Consider the following 18,088-nt stretch of genomic DNA (forward strand, 5'->3'; position numbering starts at 1 on the left):
CTGCAGGTTGATCTGTTGGGTCTCCGCCGGGGAGATGTCCTGGGAAAGAAGCCATTTCAAGGGATAAAAAAAACCCAACCCCCCAAAAAATCGAACCAAGGTGAACGGCAAGGAATCTGCAGCTTTAACAAAAACTATCTCCATTTTACCGAAAGTTTAGCCATTTGCTGGTGAATTTGGCAGCCGCCGAGGAAACGGGCTTTGCAGGGATCCCTTGGGGCTGCGGGGCTGGCTGGTTTCCCAGCCCAGTGCGGGTGAAGGCAGCAGCTCGGTGTGACGGAGGGGCCAAAAATAGAAACTTTACTGTGAGCGGAGAGGAATAATACTTTTCCTGAAGCAGTGCAATAGCCTTGAGGCTGCTAACCTGGTGATAAGCAGTTGTTTGCCTGTGCTCTGGAGCAAGCGTGTTTTATCTCTTCCTTGTTCCAGCCCTGGAGAAAAAGCCCAGCGATTTTGCTGCCGTGGGACCACCAGGTCTGTATTTTATTATTTCTCTATTCCGGCAGCACCTGGAGACCTGACTTGAATTACATAGCGTGACACGGCTGACGGCCCAGCCGTGCTCTCGCATTAAAAACCAGCAGCAGAAGGTGCAGGGGAGCTCTGTAGCTTTTGTGGGGGATGAGCTAGGCAGATGTGATGCCTTAATAAGTGGCGTTGGTGGGTTTGGGGAGTCGTGGGTGCCGATGCCCGGCCGGGCTGCTCCCGCCGGAGCCACGTCGAGGGGTGAGCGCAGCCGTTTTGAGGCACCGGGAGGAGGAAACGTTGGCGGCCGCCTGCGCAAACAAGAGGCCCCGAGGAGGAAACACCACGAGCCGGGCTGGGGAAAATCCCAACCTCCTTGTGCAAAGCCCAGGGCTCGAGGAGAGGGCTAAATCCCAGAAAAAACTGGGATTTCCCCCGTCCCTCTCCTGTCCTGCCCCAAAACTCGTGCTGTCAGGGGAGGTGATGCCCCTGGCTCGTGCAGGAGCGTGGCGATGCCAGGCAGTCTTAGCAGTGCAGAGTTTGGTGGGCAGGAGAAAAAGACTTAAGTTAAATGCTGAGCTAATTAGCTATTTTATTAGCAAGCAGCTGCGGGTGATAATGTCTGTAACAGTTTAGTGGCCGATTGCCTCTTACAGCACCAACACTGTGCAGGTTTAGATGATTTTTTCCCCCTTTATACAAGTGTCTGCAAATCCCCTCCTTTGCCTTGCATCTGCCCTGAAGCACGGCCGATAAAACCAGAGACTTTTCCCAGCTTCAGCCCATCTCTGGGAAGGAGGATGATATTAAGCTTGAAACAAATTACATTGTGCATTCGAGTGAGGATGCTTGAATGCATTTTCTTTTCCTAATGACGGAGGCAGTGGGAATTGCAGCACCATTAATTTCTCCTTTTGCCTCCTGCGAGTTGCCAGTGGCTCTCCCCTCTTGCCTAGTAACTACCACATCCAATGGGTCGGATGCTTTGCTGCGGCCCCGGCACCTTTTGTACAAGCTCCTTGCTGAAAAATAACCGGAGCAGCCCGGGAAATGCTGTGGGGCGAAGCCAGGAGCTGCGGGAGGCAGCAGGGATGCGGGGTTTGCAGCGAGCTCCGGAGGAGCCAGCCTGGCCCCGGCATCCAGGGCTGCTGCTTCCTGCGGTGTTTCCTTCTGTTTTGTGCCTTTTGAACCTTTCGGGGTTTCTCGCTGTTGGTGGAGGGTGGGGAGACGGGGCGGCTGCTGGGCTTTAAAGTGTTTCCAGCCTGGAGGAAGATCAGCCGTGCTGCTGGATCTTGGGATGGGAAACTGCCGCTCAGAGGACAATAAAGGTTATTAAATGTCAGGGTGAAATAAAGCTGCCTTTTTTTTTCTTCTTTTTTTTCTTTTTTTTCTTTTTTTTTTTTTTCCCCTGGCTGAACTGGTTTGCAGGCGCTTTGTGCCACAGGCAGAACAGTGGCAGATGGGGACCGGGGCACGGGACCAGCTGCCTCGGGGCATCCCGATTCCGGATTCAGGATGGGACGTTATTCCTTGAGCACTTGGGGGTCCTGGAGATGGGTCAGGCACCTGCAGACCCAGCCTTACGCAAGGGCAGAATGAAATGGGTGTATTCCTTCTGCGGGTGCAGCCTCGCAGGGGGTTGCAGGGGTTTGGGCTCACGCTCGGGGCTGCGGGATGCATCCAGCCACCTCCGCCGCCAGCTGCGAACGTCGCCCCAACCCTTTGCCAAGCGCAGGGGTTTCGGTGATGGCACGGGAGGCGGCGACGCCGGCTTCGTTGGCCTCCGCCGCACCTCTCCTCCTGGCCCTGTGCCCTCACGGCTCCGGCAATGTGAGCAGCAACAGGTCTTTCCAGTCCTGCCCCGGGGCCGCGTTTCGGCACGCAGCCCCTTCGGGAGCTCCCATCGCGGCTCTCGAGGCACGTCCGCAGCGGGGCGGCACCCGGGGAGGGGGAAAAGCACCGGGTGCGTCACCAGCTCGCCTTGTTTATCTTTTATTTTGGCAGTCGTAGCTTTAATTAATCATCGTGCACCGGTAAACGCTTGCAAAATTGTCCCTGTAACATCAGGCTGTGTCCGCCCCGGGACCGAGCTCGCCGGGGCTCGCAGGGCATCGCCTTCTGCCGGATGCTTCTCGCCCGCTGGAAGGAGAGCCAGCGCCCACGGGTTGAAGGTAAAAAGCAAACTGGTGTTGCGGGGCTCCCCGGGGAGCGTGCTGGGGCTGGAGCAAACCCTCGGGGCTCCTGGAGGGTGGGCATCCACCTGCGGCACAGCTGATCCTGCCCGGCAAAGCCGCTGGGGTATCTGCTGGGAGAAAAATGTTGGGTGGTGGCCTGCACCCCACATGGCAAAAAGGTGGTGTGGAATGGAAGAAAGTTGGCAAATTTGATGTAGTTTGGAAATCGGGCATTTTTTCGGACGGTGAGCAGGATAAGCCCTGGGATCAATGGCCAATGATCAAAGTGCAGCTCCCGTGAGATCCCAAATCACGGCATCTCCCCTCCTCCCCCTCGGAGGCTCATCCACGGCACCGCTGCGACGCTTTCCCCTGTATTTTTACCTCTGCTGCGCCGCTGCCTAGCTCTCCATTTTAACAGATGGCTGGAGTGACAATTACTGCCTCAAAAGACTATATTTATAAATTCCTCGTTGGGCTGTTATCCGGCATGTGATAGAGCTTTACACAAACAGAGAGCCGAGAGTCACTGGTGGCTGTTGTAACTGGAAAGGAAATTATATTGCACAAAGCGCTTCAAGAAAGCGTGACGGGTTTTGATGGGGAAGAAGCTTTGGTGGGTGCGTGCAGAATGAGTTTGGTTTGCGTAGATTTGGTACATGTTAAGAAATAGTCACCTGGGGGTGACTGGCACCGGCTGGCTGGCATCTTATCCCATCCCATCCCATCGGAAGGAGCGCGCTGCATCTTGGAGGGCTGCAGGACCGCGAGGCGAAGCTGCCTTTCATGGCTCCTGGAGTTCATTTAATTGCTTTTCTTCTCTTCTTGGTTATCGTGCTGGTGAATTTGGAAGCTCTTAATGCAAAACAATTAGGGACAGGGTTCCCTGGGGATGGAGGGATTTCCTATCTGGAAATGCATTGGGTCTTTCGTCCTCCCTGTTCCTGCCCGCTTGCTGCTGGGCTGATTGGGAAGGTCGATGGCGATGCCTGGTGCTCTGGGCTGCACGGTGAGAATTGTAGAGGATGCTAGCAATGTTAAAATTAAATCAGCCGACCCTTGGGAAGGATGACTGGGAGGTCTGCAGGGAGATTACACCTAAGCGGGGTGCTTGGGAGAGGCTGGGTGAGGTGGCCTGCTCAGGAATCCATGTCTCTGTCAGGATTTGGAAATAAAAGCAGAAAAACGGCGTTTGGTCCTCCGCCAGCGTGTCGTGCCTTTAGCACCCGCATTGCCGGGCTTGAGTCACCTGCACCATCTTACTGGTGACCTTCCCTTTGGTGCTGTGGCCGCCAGCATCTCCCGAGCATCCACTGCAGTTCTCCTGAGCTGCTCGTGTCCGAACGGGGACCGCGGGGCTGCCGCGGGCTCCTCTCCCCCGTGCGTGGGGCGGCGATGGAGGACCACGCTCTGCCTGGGTGAGACGGCGTGGTTAGAGGTGATACTTAACTGTGGCTTGTCACCCTTTCTAGCAACCGAGACAGGAAAGGGAGAAGGGACATAAAACATGAGAGCTGTGCTGGGCAAGCGCTGCAGGTGTCAGCAGGCAGCATGTTTTGGGGATGCTGGTGGAGGTTTTGCCCAGCGTGGAGCTGCGAGGCCAGGGTGCCCACACCACCTTTTCCTTGGAAACCCGGCGGTTTGCACAAGCAGAGGCGTATCGTGCCACGCCGAGGCCCCTTCTGCTGCTTTGGGAGCCGTGCCACGATGCTGGCGAGGTCCCCGCTGCCGCCCCAGCCCCGTGACACCGTGATAGCAGAAAGCTGAGCTGTCGCTCACCGATGCAACCTTTGCACTCCCAGCAGTCCCGCGTTTGCTCCTCGCCCATCCCGGCTGCCTCGCATGGGTGGGAAGGATCAAACCCACCTTCATTTCTCCCAGCTCTGCCGCTGCCGGTGCTCCCCGGGTGGTTTGCCGTGCTGCTGCCGGCTGGTTTACGGGGAAGGGAGAGGACGAAGAGCAGCGCTTGGGGGAATTATTTAAATTGCAGGTGCCGCAGGAGCTCTTCCCCGGGGCCGTCTCGCCATGCAGCCAGCAATGGTGTGTACACAATGCCCGCGCAGGCCCCAGCTATTTCTGTATTAAGCGTTTGATGGATCCAAACACGATTCGGGCGTATTTGCAGGGAAAGCACAGGGAGAGGAGCCCCGCGCCTGTTGCTCGAGCTCGTGTCAGCCTGGCCATCTGCGTCTCCCCGGGAAGGCATTATAAATAGGTTCGGCTGCTTTCCTTTTCCGTGGCATAACTTTTCGGCGCTCCGCAGATTACAGAGAGGCTGAGGGTAATTATAACACCTTCGTCCTAACTTGCTGACGCCTGCCTCCCTCGCTGAGCTCTTCTAACGCACGTGCTGTGACAGATGTTTGCTAACCGAGAGGACCCCGGGGAGACACGGAGAGGCTTTTTCCTCCCTAAAGACGTTAGCATCGAGGAGGCGTGTGTCTTTGACAGCCCGTGGCAAGCTCCGCTTTGCTCAGCGGAGAGGTAAGTGGCAGCTGGCGGTGCAGTCGTGTCCCCCTGACCTGGGATCCAGCCGTGGGGTGGCCGCAGGGAAGGCAGAGCATCACCCGAACCGAGCCGCGGTGGGGAGCCTGTGCTCTGGCATCTTCCGCTCTGTGTGAACAATTCACCAAATTGCTGTGTTTTCGGGTTTGTTTCGTAACCTGGATCCCAGCTGTGATTTACTGGGGCAAGCTGGAGGTCAGCGCAGGGCTCGTCCCCTCCAGCTCTCCCGCCGTGTCTGGCTAAGGTGGAGAAAACCCTGTGTTTTAAACCCTGTAAACACCCGGCAACGGAGAAGCTGCTCGGCAGTGCCTGGCTGCGTTCGGCTCGGTTACAGTCGGCGCAGGGCAGATGGTTTCCCACGCCTGGACCGGTGCTGTGCCACGCGTGGGATGTGCCAGCGGGGTGCGAAGCTGGGTGTGCAGGCGGATCCCTGTCCTTAGATGCTTTCGTAAGTGAGGAGAAGGAAGCTCCGGTGACCTCTGCATCAGGGATTCAACCAGGAATAAGGAAACGAGAGGATTTTCCCAACCGTTGTGCAAATAGGGGCGTTCAGTACGGGAGGGTCCAACTTAATGCCATAAATCAGATTGGATTAGGAAGGATTTGCAGAGGGCCAGTCTGGAAGAGCGGCTTATTTAAGGTTTTTAGCAGCTGTGTCACAACCATACGTGGTGTCGCAACACGCTGTTGCGTTGTGCGCTCACGTTGGGGCGTTGGGTGAGCAGCCGGGAGCTCCTGGGCTGGGCACGGGGGAGACGGTGCGGGGTGGCCACGGGAGGGTGGTCTGGGCTGTGAGACGGCACGGGAGGACACGGCTAGATAAGCACCAGGAACCCGACATCTTCCTTGTCTTGTGAGTCTGAATCAAATCCCTCAGCCCGTGAGATCACGGAGGGTGAGTATCCTTCCGGGCTCGGACGGTTTCATGCTGTCGTGGGTCTTTTTAATGCAAATTAATTTCTCGTTACGCGAGTGATTCTGTGCTGTTGAAGTGTCTTGTTGCCCCGGTCCCACTCCACGTGCTTTTGCTGTGCTCTGGGTGTGCTCGTGGGCACGTCCAGCCGCAGCAGAGGAGCTGCCTCTCTTTTATCGGGCTCAGCTCACACCACGGGCTCAGCCTGGCCCCGTGGTGTTCGCATGCAGGACCTGGGCTTTGGGGCTTTTATCAGAGCTTTTATCTCATTTCTCCCCGCTCTTGCTCTGCCCTCAATTCCTTACAGCAGGATTTTGCATCACACCCTTTTGTCTTTGAAAGCCTGGCTCCTTTCCGGAGCTGTCAGTGCCGTCCCCTGTGCCTTGTGCCCAGCCCCGCTCTCCCGGGCTGCTTTTTGCTCAAGGGCATGAAGCAAAAAATTGCCCAATAATTTAGTAACTTCCACAAAAGAGGTGCTTCCCCTTGTAGCTGCCGAGTAGTTGGGGATGTCACCCTCTGCTCAGCACCGATTCCTCCTCTCTGCCTCCCTCCTGGTGCTGGAGAACCGGCCCCGGCAGATAGGAGCTTGGCTGTCTCGCGGGCAGCTGGAGTCGTGCTGTGTTGTGATCGGGGAAGGAAAATAGGCCACTTATCGTGTGCGACAGACACAGCCACCCCCGGAGCCTTTGTCTGCAAAAAGGGGAACGGAGCGATGAATATCCACGTCGATCCGGGGGCAGAGCTGCAGCTGGGGCCTCGGCGGGTCTGTGGGTGCCCACGGGCTCCCTGCAAACGCAGCGAGGAGGGAGGTGGGTGCTGGAGGATGGATGCGGCTGCAAGCGCCGGAGGCACCGGGAGATGGTTCTCGGATGGGGATGGAGCTGGGGAGAGGGGTCACTCTCCCAGGAGGGTGTTTTTGGGGGGGTACCACCATGACGAGGTTTCCACAAGCTGCTTAGAAAGTCTCAAACATCTCATACGGGTGCAGATGGGTTAATAACCCAACGTGAACCTTGGTGGAGACGGGCTGCCCCGGCCCTTGGGTGCTTCCAGCCGAGGCGATGTGCCACGGCAGAGGATGCTCTCCCGGCAGCCCGGGGCCTCTCCTTTCCTCGTTGAGGTGAATCATTCACGGGGAGGGCTGTGAGTTACCAAAGCAGGTGGAGCAGGCACAAAACTGCCCGTCTCCCATCCCGGTGCCGGAGGCTGGGTTTGGTTCGGCGCCAGGAGCGTGCGTGCCAGCACATCGCTGGGATTTCCATCTCCCGCGCCCCGGTGCAAACCCCGGGTCAACAGCAGAAGCAACAGATAAAAAACACGACCTGCAAGTCGTGCTTTAAAGATCGGGCGTCCATGTGAAAACCCAACCGGCAAGAGCCGGCAAGGGGAAGGCAGTAAAATCCTCACCATCATGTTACATAAAAATTGAGGATCTGGGATGTGTTTTTACATGTCACTTGCAATTTCTGAAGTCTGACTTAATTATAATAATCACCCTCAGCAGACAGTCAATTAGTAATGCTCTTGGATTTCTGCTGAGCTCAAACTTTGTGTCACAAACGCATTGCTTCCTCCGTGGGCTGCCGCTGATGGGTGCGGGGAGCAGGCAGCATCCCCTCCGTGCGGGGACGGACGGGGCGTTGAGCAGTTTCATGCTAATTGGCACCATCTGAGCTCTCCCGATGAGGATGCTCCCTGGCAGGAGTGACTCACCCATCTCTCTCGCTTTTGACTCTCTTCCAAGGGTGCTCTTGTGCGGCAGCATCTGGGTTTGGCCAGGCTCTGCCGGGGATGCTGCAGTCCCCTCAGCACCGGTCCCAGCAATATTTCCCTGGGTTCCTACAATTTGCTGCTCATGGGTCACCCCCCTACAGCATCTCCTGAGGGGGAAGATGCTGTTGTTACAGCCAAGCCTGGTTTTTTGCTCCCTGTGGGTAGCAGAGCAGGACTGGCTATTGCTGCTGGTCCTCCGGGGTGTGCTGGGTCAGCGATCGCCCGTGGGGGGATGCTCTGATACAGGAGTACGAAAAGGGGCTCTGCTCTGGGTTGGGGTGATGCTGGAGCAGGGAGGATAAGCAGGACTGGGGATGCCATGCTCACACGGGGGGGTTTCCAGCCTTCCCTCACTGTCATGGGGTACGTGCCACTGCCTGGGCAGTGCTGCGGAGCTGGGGGGGCTGCTGCTCCCCCAAAGCACCCCACTTCAGAGAGCCCGTTGGGTTAATGTGGGCAGTGGCTAGCCAAGTGTCAGGACTGAGATGCCCTGGCAGACAGGCTGACAAGGGTGGAGGTGGAGGGGTTAGTGGCCTCCTCTACGTGGTCGTTTGCTTCTCTTTGTATCGGAGACTCCCCGTCATTGTGAACACCCTAAAATTGCCACCACGGTATGTAACACCCCCTCTGGGACATCCCTCCCAGGGGTCTCACCATTTCCCACTCTCCTATCTCTTGCCACAAAACCCCCGGAGCTTTTTTTCCAGCGGTGCCACGGGAGAAGCCAGACTCCACTGACGCTGCCCTCTGAGCGAGCAATAATTCCCCCAAGTGCTGCCCTCATCCCACCGCACGCTGCACTGGCTGCTCTCACCCGGTTTCTCCTCCCCGCTGGGGTTTTTCTCCCGCAGATCTCAATTGGTACTTTTTTTTCCCTGGAGTGGCTCACGTGGGGAGGAGCAGAGCAGGTAACTCATAATCCTCAGGGGTCTGAGTGATGGGGAGGCTTAAAAACCAGCTAAAGGTGATGGAAAGGTCCCCCTTTGATGGGGACCCCAGCTAATTTTGCTTAATATTTCGGATATCTGCGTGCGCAGGGGCTTGGACAGGCTGTTTTGGGGAGGGGGGTGTGTGTGATGAGATCGGCATGGGAATCCCGCCACAAAGCAAGCGCTCTCGCAGGGGCTGCACGCTCGCCCCGTGCCGTAGGAAAAGGGCCGGCATCGCTCTTGGGAGACGTCCACGCTCCGCCGGCCGTGAAAACCATGGGCGAAATTACACAATGGAGCTTTTTTTTTTTTTTTTTTTTTCCTTCTCCTTCTTCCGAGCCGGCGCCGCAGCCGGCCGGGCGCTGCGCGCAGCCGTGTGTGTGCCTGCGTGGGCACCGGGGGAGGCGGCTGGGGGGGGGACACACACACACACACACGCACATACACACACATATACGATGCGCCCGAGCTCCGGAGGGAGGGATCGCATCGTCCCCGCATCGGCTGCTCCCCAGCGTGCCGGCCACGCTGGACCCAGCCTCGCCGAATGCCGCTGACCCGCCGGCGAGCGAAGGTGCGCCGAGGCTCCTGGGTGCAGGTAAAAGCCAGGGGAGGGAGGGATGGCGGCGATCGAGGCGGGGGGGGGACACACCAGCTCCGTTGTGACCCCGCGTGAGGACAGGCCTCGGCATGGCAGCACGGTCCCGTCCCCCCCCCCGCCGAGGTTTAATCCGTCCTCTTTCCCCATCTCATGCTGGGAGGTGATAACCAGGTTTCTCACGGCCCAGCCGCCGAGGCATCGCCGTTCCTCTTTTTAAACTCGACCCATCGGCGGGATGCAGTCATCCTCCCCCGGGTAGGATGGAGGGTCCTCGGGTGCCCCACGGGTCCCCGGGCTCCATCAGCAAAAAGCTTTGGCCGCACTGCTGTGCCGGCTGCATCTTTAACCACGGACCCAGCAGCGGAGGCTGGAGGCAGCATCTCCCGTGGGAGTGGGGGGGCTCAGCGCGTTCGGGGCAGGGGAAACCCTCCCGTGCCTTTCGGGGAAGCTCATTTCCAAAATACAGCCTGGCCCCCGGGATCCCTAGGTGAAATTTTGCGGGGTGAAAATGGGAATTGCAGAATAAATAGCTCCATTTTGGGGCTCCCTGGGGATGTGTGTGCGTGGCGGGGAGGGGGTGAAAGCTGGGCTGCTGGCGAGCATTAAAGCAGAAGCCGCTGCTCGGCACAAAAGCCGGTCTTACGCAGCACAGGTCTATTCAAGAGACATTTAATTCTCTTCTAAAGTCCAGGCAAACGGGGAGCTGCCATCTGGTGTCTGATGGCAGCAGGAAGAAAGGGCTCTTTGCAAAGCAGGGGCAAGTTGGGAGCTTGCTGGGCTTCAGATTGTCTTGAAATGGCTCCGGTTTCAAGGCTGAGCAAGCTGGCTTTGTAAAGTGACCCGTGTAGGTTAATGCTGGCTTTGGAAAGGGGAAGGGTCCTGCCCGCAGCTGCCCAAGCCGGCAGGCAGCAGAGCCCCGCAGGGCGATGCTGGGGCCAGGAGAAGAGCCACAGCCGGGGAGGAGACCCAGGGGACCAACGGTGTTCACATCACCTGCCAAAAATCCTGCATCAGGGGATGGGACCCTGGCCGCAGGCTCTCACCCCGCTCTCCGGCTCTCCCCGTCTTGGCGCAGCGCTGGGTGCTGATTCTGGCATGCACCGAGTGCGCGCGGTCTCTGCTCTGCCTGCGCCAGCACAGCTGAGCGCGGGTCTCGGCTCACAGCCTCCCTGGTATTCGGGGAATTATTTTTATTAAGTTGCAGAGGCTGTAACTTCTCCGCCTGGGAAGTGGCTGGGCAGTGTCTGCAGTCAGGGTAGCACGGCTGTGCCTTGGCAAGGACGCAGCTTAAGCCCTGGTAAAACGGGGAGCGTGTCCTCGCTGCCGGTGCAGGGAGCAGAGCAGATCCGCAGCGGGGACGGGCAAACTCAGTGTGGGGGAGTTTCACCTTCCCTAAGTCCCAGGGCTCGGTTAAGCAAAGAGGTTTGTGCGTTGAAATGTTGGTGGGGCGCTTTGGGAGGAGGGGTAGGTGCCGTACCTCCGGATTTAGGGTTGTTTCAGGGATCCAGCGCTCCGGGTCTGTGTCCCCTAGCTGTGACCTTTCTGCCGGGGTGTTCTCACTGCGGGAGAGAGACACGGGGAACAAGACTGACCAGTTCCCCGGGAGGAAACAGGCCGTTCCCTTGCACAGGGAGTTTTCCTTGGCAGAAACAAAGCTTTGCCCACGGTGCCTTTGCAGAGCCCTGCCGGGCTGGCTCAGCGCCCGCCGGGCCGCTTCTCACCGGTGCAGAAGCGTTTTGCCAAGACGGACCCGCGGGGTGCAATGAAGGTGGGTGGCTGCACGGCGTCCCCCCGGGGAGTGCCGGTACCCAGAGCCGCCGCAGCGGCCGCGGTGCAAGCGACGTGCCCCGCGTGGGACCCTGCGGTCCAGTTCCACGGTGGGCGATGCGAACCTGGGGGCTTGCGGGGATCTGGATGCGCTCGTGGGTGTGTTGTGGGTGGCTGAGACGAACGTGGATCTCCGTAGCGGGCTGCAGAGTGGAAAAGTGCCGTTCCCCCTTCCCGCAGGTTGGGAAGGACACGTCCCCTGACACGGCTGGGAAACGGAGTCGTGGGACATGTTTAGATCACCTCTGCTGCAGGGCAAGACCCAGCCCTGCCGTGGCCAGGGCGAGACGCTGCCCGTGCTCTGCGGGAACATCTCTCTGGCCGCTCGCACGGCTCCTCCGGCTCCGCACAGCAGCGGGGACGAACGCAGCCCTCGGTGTGGTATGGGTGCACTGCTGGAGATCTTGGCGGAGCTCTTGGCTGTGTCGGTGCGTGGCAGCCAAAGGAGCAGAGCCGTCCCCTCTGGGCTGCCGAGCTGAGTCCCGCAAGAATATTTAATTGTGGCTTTTCGTCTTCCCTGGAGCAGCATCTCTAGTGGGGGATGCAAATGGACTGAACGTCCCCAGGGGCTTTCAGAGCCCTTGTACTACATGTCTGGGTGCCATCCCAGCACCCAGGGAGCAAAGGGACTGGAGGGAGGTACTCTCATAGCTGTGAGAAGACAGCCGGAGGTTTCTTTGTTTTAATCACGGTTTTTAATCACCCCTGACAGCTCCAGGCTGGAGCACCATCTCCATGTAGGACGCAGATACGAGTGTGGGATCGAGCGCTGTCATTATGCAGGATGCCACCCACAGCCTGAGCTGATAACGAGGATTAGCCGAGTTTGTCATCCAGCTCTGGGGACGGGGTGGGCAGGGGCTCACCAGGGGCCGAGCCCCGCGGCCGGGGAGTGAGGAGAGCTGCGTCACAGGCTGGCCAAATCCTGCTCCCCACTGGGATTTCCATTGCAGCAAACTGGGATTGGATCCTGCTTCCCAGGCATGAATTGCTGAGGTCCTGCAAGCGTACCCGACCCCAGCACCCAGCAGCCCTGTAAAAAGTCCTAAGGGGAAACTCCATGCAGGGTTTAGGGATGCTGGGAGAGAGCATCTCATCCTGAAATCCCCAGAAAATGCAGGCTTGTGGCAGGAGGTACCAAGAGTGGCATGGGGACACACGCTGCTGGCACGGTGAGGGAGCTGCTGCTGCGGGGGTCCAGGCGGCCGCTGGGTTTGGGTGGGACGATGGGGTCTGTGGTGCTGGTGGGAGGGGGAGTTTTGGGTTTACCAAGTCACCTTGGCCAGGCCATTCATCTTGCAGGGTAATAACAGTCCCTGGGGTGGAGCGAAGGTGTTCACCCTGGGAAGAGCAACGCGCCCTCGGTGCATCGCTTGCACCAGTGCTGGCGGCAGCACGTGAGCACAGAGAGTGCCCGAAGGCTGTGCTCAAAGCCAGGCTGTGTCGTGTCCTTTATCATCGCTGTTCCGCGGTCTCGGTCCTGTGGGTGCCAGTTCAGCATCACTCGGTGAGGCTTTGGGGGTGATTTTTATTTTGCCCCTGTCTGTCATTTCCCCAGGCTTTGCGAGGAGAAGAAGAAATTCAACTGCAAACCTAGACTGGGTGGTACTGTCCCCTGGAAAGGATGTGCTGGGAGCAGGGTGGCTGGAGGATGGCAAAGCTGCGACCTTCCCCTGAAATAGGGCAGAAAAAAGGTCTGCCCTCATCCCCAGCTCCATTGCTTTCCATCCCAGCTCCTTGTTCCTCCCTTCCTCTCCAGACATTGGGTTTAAACACCCCATGGGTCCGTTCTGGGCTTGCACACGCCTGTCTCAGGGCAGAGCCATGCGACATCTCCCATCCCTCCCTGCCGAACTCCTCAGGGCACCGACCCACCGGTAGCCCCAGGGCTTGGAGCTGCACAAACCAACTTGGTTTTGTTCCTCTCCCAGTGCTGGCAGCAGCGTTACCCCTGGGTACCCGGGCACGGCGGGTCCCGCACCACCCGTGGTTCTCACAGTGCCCACGTGCTGGGGGGGTCGGCAGGTTTTGCCCCCTTCTTAGAGAGCTGAGATGTTGCAGAGGTTGATGCAGGTGGAGGAAGCAGCAAAACTGGGCAGTTCTCTGGTTGTGATGGGCCAGAAATGCTGGATTCAAAGGCAGATCGTGGATGAAAGCTGCTTGCACATGTATGTGCAGCTATAGGTGGATCATTCAGATCTACCCCAGCACTTCTTTTCAGTAAAAAACAGGCCTTTTCCAAGTTTCAGGGCACCGTGGGTTTCCTGTGGCATTTCCATGCGTGGCTCCAGCCAGCTCTTTCTTCATTGATGATGTTCCCAGGCTCATGTGTCCAGCAAGAAGACGTGGATTTCTCGTATGCCAGATGCCCATGGGGAATATAGATGTGCTAGAAGATGCTTGCTTGCAAGAAAGTCTGTAGTCAGCTACGCGCTACCTTGCCTGTCTGGTTGAGCTTTGTGGTTAAAGTCAGCCCAGGAACTGCAGAACCCCAAAGATGCTGAAGCTCATGATGATGCTGAAACTCGTGACGTTGTAGTAAGGCTCCCGAGCAGCCCCAAAGCCTCTTTTTATTCCAGAGCCCTTGTTAGCTCTCAAACTCGACCCAGCAGTGGCAAGCCGGGAGCGGGATCCCCCAGGCTCTGCCTGGGCAGTGGTGGGACGCGCAGCCGAGCTGATCTCCACGTGCAGATGGAGCTGAGTGCTCAGCCTGCGGGAGCTGGGGCTCTTGGTTTGTATTTTGGCTATTCCTCTCCTGGATTTGTTCCGCTAGAGCAATAACTGGGTTGTGGAGTGGGTACGGGGCTGAGTTTGAGGCTTGTTCTGTTTTTGAAGCTCTTCTGGGCTCTGTGCTGAGAACCCAACAAGCTTGGAGGCTGTGGAGATGCCTGGGAAGCCTGGGCACCCACAGCAGCTGCCAGCACCTTGAAACACCTTTTGTGGCCTTTGTTCAAGGGCAGGACTTTATCGTGAGCTGGTCAGGGAGTGGTTAAACTCTTTCTGGCCCTCTGCGAGCAGAATGTACTTACTAATGCTGCCTGCAGCCCTGGCCAAGTTTCTGCTGAGCTTTTGCAACGCTGCTTATAGCCGCTGTGAGTCCTGGGGTCTTGCTCAGCCTGCACCTCAAGTCCTCTCTCCGAAAAGGTCGTGGGATGCGTGTGCATGGAGAAGGGCACGAGGGGTGCCGGGAAAACACGGGTCAATGTGTTTCAGAGCAGTTGCTTGGGCAGTGGAGTGTGCCGAGAGCTGTGTGCGAGCTCCTGCAAACTGCTGTGTGCCGAGCAGTCCCTGACCTGCTGCTTGGAGGGGGCAGAGGCTGGTCGGGCAGCGATGCCATCTGCCTGCTGCCTGCTGTGCACATCTGGCAGAGAGCTCGGGGATGCCTCTCTGTCCCTCCTGGGCATTGGCATGGCCTGAAGCAGAGCCAGGGGCCACCATTACCCCAGTACGGTCCCGTGTTCTTTCTGGTGATGTCTGGAGAAATACGTTCTCCTGGAGGTGGTTGTCTCTGCCATGTGCTGCTGGTGTGCTGGCACTGGGTTTCTGGGGCAGGACAGACCTGCCCAGAGCCAGAGCTGATGTCTGAGCGATGCATCTTCATTTATATTTGTTTTCTAGAGCTGGAACTCCTTAATCTTCGCTATGTCTTGCTCCTGAGCGGTGTGTTGCTTGGATCAGCTTCTGCAAAGCTCTCCGTGAGCTCGGCCGTGAGCAGGATGAGTGGCAGCCCAAGGGCAGGCTGGGCACGGGAGAGGGTCGATCAGCGGCTCTGGGACGGGCTGTGCCCCCCCCCTGCATTTGCAAAGAACCAGTGGAGAAATGCTATCGTCTTCCCAAGTCACGCAGTGGGAGCAATCTGATTGGGGTGGATACTTATAAGGATGCCCACCTGGTGGAGGAAATTCTGCAATTTCTTTAGAGGCTGCACATGAAAGGGGGCATGGGACCGTCACATGCCAAGGAGTGCCCAGCTCACAGGGTACCTGCACAAAGTCTTTTGGACGGGACTTTGTTCCGTGTCACATCTATGCGGTGCCTGCTACCTGGGCAGGTGGCTTTGTTGTCCCCTCCAATTTCCTTCCATTAAGTGCTGAACTGAGAAAATATTCTCAAAAAGCTCTGACAGCTCGGTCTGCAGATCTTGCCGCCTTCTGCTTCCAGGCACGCTCCCGAACGCGGTGCACGGGGCAAAAGCAACTTAGGGAGGGAGGCACATGCTGCAAAGCATGGCTGCGTGAAGGTCCATCGCGTGCATCCTCACCCGCCTCCCCTTAAATTACACCCCGGGATGGTCAGAAACGAGCTCGTGCTGGCAGCGTTGTGAGGAGGCAGCTCTGACCCCAAACCTGCAGGGCGCTGGAAGGGCTGACGGAGGAGTTCCCCTCTCCAAAAAGGGATTTTGCAGCTGCCTCGGGAGCGGGAAGGGGCCGGTGGGCGGATGGATGAAGCTCAGCGTGACCCCTGCAGCTGGAAGGGCTGGTTGGAGGGGGTCACGCCGCCGGAGGGGGGGTGTAGAGCCGGGGCTGCAGCTGGCTGGCTCCCCACGGGCACGCCGCCAGTCCCTCCTGTGCCGCAGCCTCTCGGCTGCTCCTCCAACAGCCGATGTTCTCGGCGGCTCGCTGACTGCGGCAGCGTCCTCGCGGCTCTCCCGGCACCCGGGTTTAGGTGCGTGCTGGAGGGGGGGGGACGACAGCGGGGGTTCGACTGAGGGAGGGTGGGAGAGCGAGGTGCCAGCGGAGAGGGGGAAAGAGACTGCTCGGTGTTTGGGTGCACGAGTTTCTGCAAGCCCAGGCGACTTTCCTTTTGGTTCTTTGCTGTGTCTTGGCCCCCGGGGACGTGGGTGACGGGGGCTTTTCCAGGGTGACGAGCTGTCTGGTGCTCAGCGAGGGTGCGGCGTTGTCCTTCCCGCTCTGTCCTGGGGGGTCCCAGCACCCCGCTGACCCAAAGGAGGTCAGCTTCTCCTGTAGCTGATGGGTTATTTTCCCAGCCCCTGAGCTGGGGCAGTGCTCTGTTTGGTGAAACACTTTAGATTTGGTTTCCTTCTGAACTCTTTTTTGTCTGATGAACTGGACATTGGTCCTTTGGGGTATGCTAGTCTTTGAGCCGAAAGAAATCTGGGTTTGTTTTTTTTTTTGCTCTGGGGGTAGTTGCCTGCGTCCTGGGATCAGTTCCCTCGAAGGCAGCGGGGCTGTGGCAGTGCTGCTGTCGTGCTGCCCTGGGGTTGTCACTGCTTTACCTGTGCCGCTGTCGCTGCTCCTGTGCCGTCCTGCCTTGCCCTGCGCTGGCCCCGTGCCCGGCTGCTGCAGCGGGGCCGCTCGTCCCGGGCTCGCTTCTCAGAAGGCATCGCTTGCCACCTCCCGGGGCAGAAACACGCTCGCTGAGGACATGAGTGACCCCCTGACGAAGAGGCAGCTTCAGGACAGCCCCTTCTTTGTCCCTCTGCAATCTGGGTTGGACGCCAAAACTAACGCATCTAATTGCAATCCAGAGCCCTACGTCCACATCCCATTACAGTTTCTGTTGTGTTCAGCACCCCCCTTTCCACTCCCGGTTTAAGTCGGTGCATGTTTAACACTGGGATGCTCCACCCCAGAGATGGTCCCGTTTCCAAACGAGGTCAGGCAGACCCGTGAGCAGACAGGAGAGAAGGGAAGAGGAGGATGCTTCTGCTCTTGGAAAATCACCAGGGTGTTTGCCAGCTGCTGGCTCACGCCGGCCCAGTTTTGCCCGTGAGGCTGCGAGATGTCACATCCCAAATGTGGCATATGGAGCTTGGGCTCAAATTATCTCTTTTCTGGGCTAAAGGATGAAAAAGCCACTTGAATGGTGCAGAAAGCACACAAGCACTGCGTGGGTTTGCTTATTCCCATGGCTAATGGAGAGCAGCCAGCTCTGCCTGCCCGCTGTGTCCCTGTCCTGTCCATCCCTCCTGCTGATGGGCATCCAGGGGACATCGTAGGTGGTGGTCTGCGTTCTCCTTGCCCAAGATCCATGGTGATAGTTCCCCGGGGCCCTGTCCTCACTCTTGTCCTCCCCCTGTCTTTCAGATGTCCTGCGGTAACCCGTCCCCCCACAGAAGGGTCTGCCTGCCGTAGCCAGCCCGTCCTCCCAGGCATCCTGCCGGCGATGGCCTCGACGCCCCAGTGAGGGGTGAAAGGACGAGGAGCGAGTCCCCCCAACACCGCCACGTCCCCCGGGAGAGCCATGGAGGCCCCCCTGGATGTGCCCGTAGGAAACCTCATCGACTTCGATGCCGAAACGCCCACCTGCGTCCCCCCGGAGCCCTCTCCTCCCGCTGCCCCCAGCGGCAACGGGCACCTGGGGGATGCGGGGGACGTGGCCGGGGAGGAGAGCGATGCCACCGAGTCGGCGGACAGCGAGAACGACATGGGTGATTCTCCCAGGCGCTGGAGCGGCTACCGCCGCTCCTCCTCCAACGAGTCCTTCTCCTCCAGCCAGAGCACCGAGTCGGCCCGGGACGAGGCGACGGCCGAGCGCCGGGAATTCATGCGGCACTACGTGGAGAAGATCTTCACCGGGGGGTGAGCGAGCGGGGCTGGCGAGCGCTGCTGAGCCTGCCGCTGGGGGGATATCCCTCGGGATGGGATCTGGATGCTTTCCCGCTCCGGGAGCATCGGTTTGTGTCCTTGCCCGCGCTTGGCTAACGCAGCTTGTTGCTCCCGGCCATAACGCGGCATCGGAGCTAAGGGGGGGATGCGGGCTCTGACTTGCACCCCTCTCTTGGGCACGTCCCGGCTCATCTTCCACCCCCAGCTTCCCTCCCCTCTTCTTTTTCCCTCTTCCCATACCAGGGGCTCACCATGCCGGGGGTCTTGCCGTGCCGGGGGTCTCCAGCTCCTCTCCCCCACTGGGCATCTCTGCTGATGCTCGTGCAAATGCC

At 58.7% G+C, this 18,088-nt stretch overlaps 1 protein-coding gene across 9 annotated transcripts in view; it reads left to right on the forward strand.

The window, feature by feature from the left end:
• Window positions 1-18,088, forward strand: part of KIAA0513 (KIAA0513 ortholog) — a 28,952-nt gene continuing 10,864 nt past the window's right edge. For 2 of the 9 annotated variants that reach the window (XM_030023927.2, XM_030023935.2), the window contains exons 1-2: window positions 9,164-9,357; window positions 17,235-17,729. In XM_030023927.2, coding sequence (XP_029879787.1) covers window positions 17,392-17,729 — 338 coding nt within the window. In that variant the 5' untranslated portion in view covers window positions 9,164-9,357; window positions 17,235-17,391. Of the gene's footprint in view, window positions 101-308; window positions 475-2,525; window positions 2,637-5,847; window positions 6,040-8,714; window positions 8,739-9,163; window positions 9,358-15,745; window positions 15,853-17,234; window positions 17,730-18,088 lie in introns of those variants that run through there. The other 7 variants (XM_030023932.2, XM_030023929.2, XM_030023930.2 and 4 more) reach the window with 7 other exon arrangements.

Source organism: Aquila chrysaetos, chromosome 9 (assembly GCF_900496995.4).
Source record: "Aquila chrysaetos chrysaetos chromosome 9, bAquChr1.4, whole genome shotgun sequence".
Lineage (NCBI taxonomy): Eukaryota > Metazoa > Chordata > Aves > Accipitriformes > Accipitridae > Aquila > Aquila chrysaetos.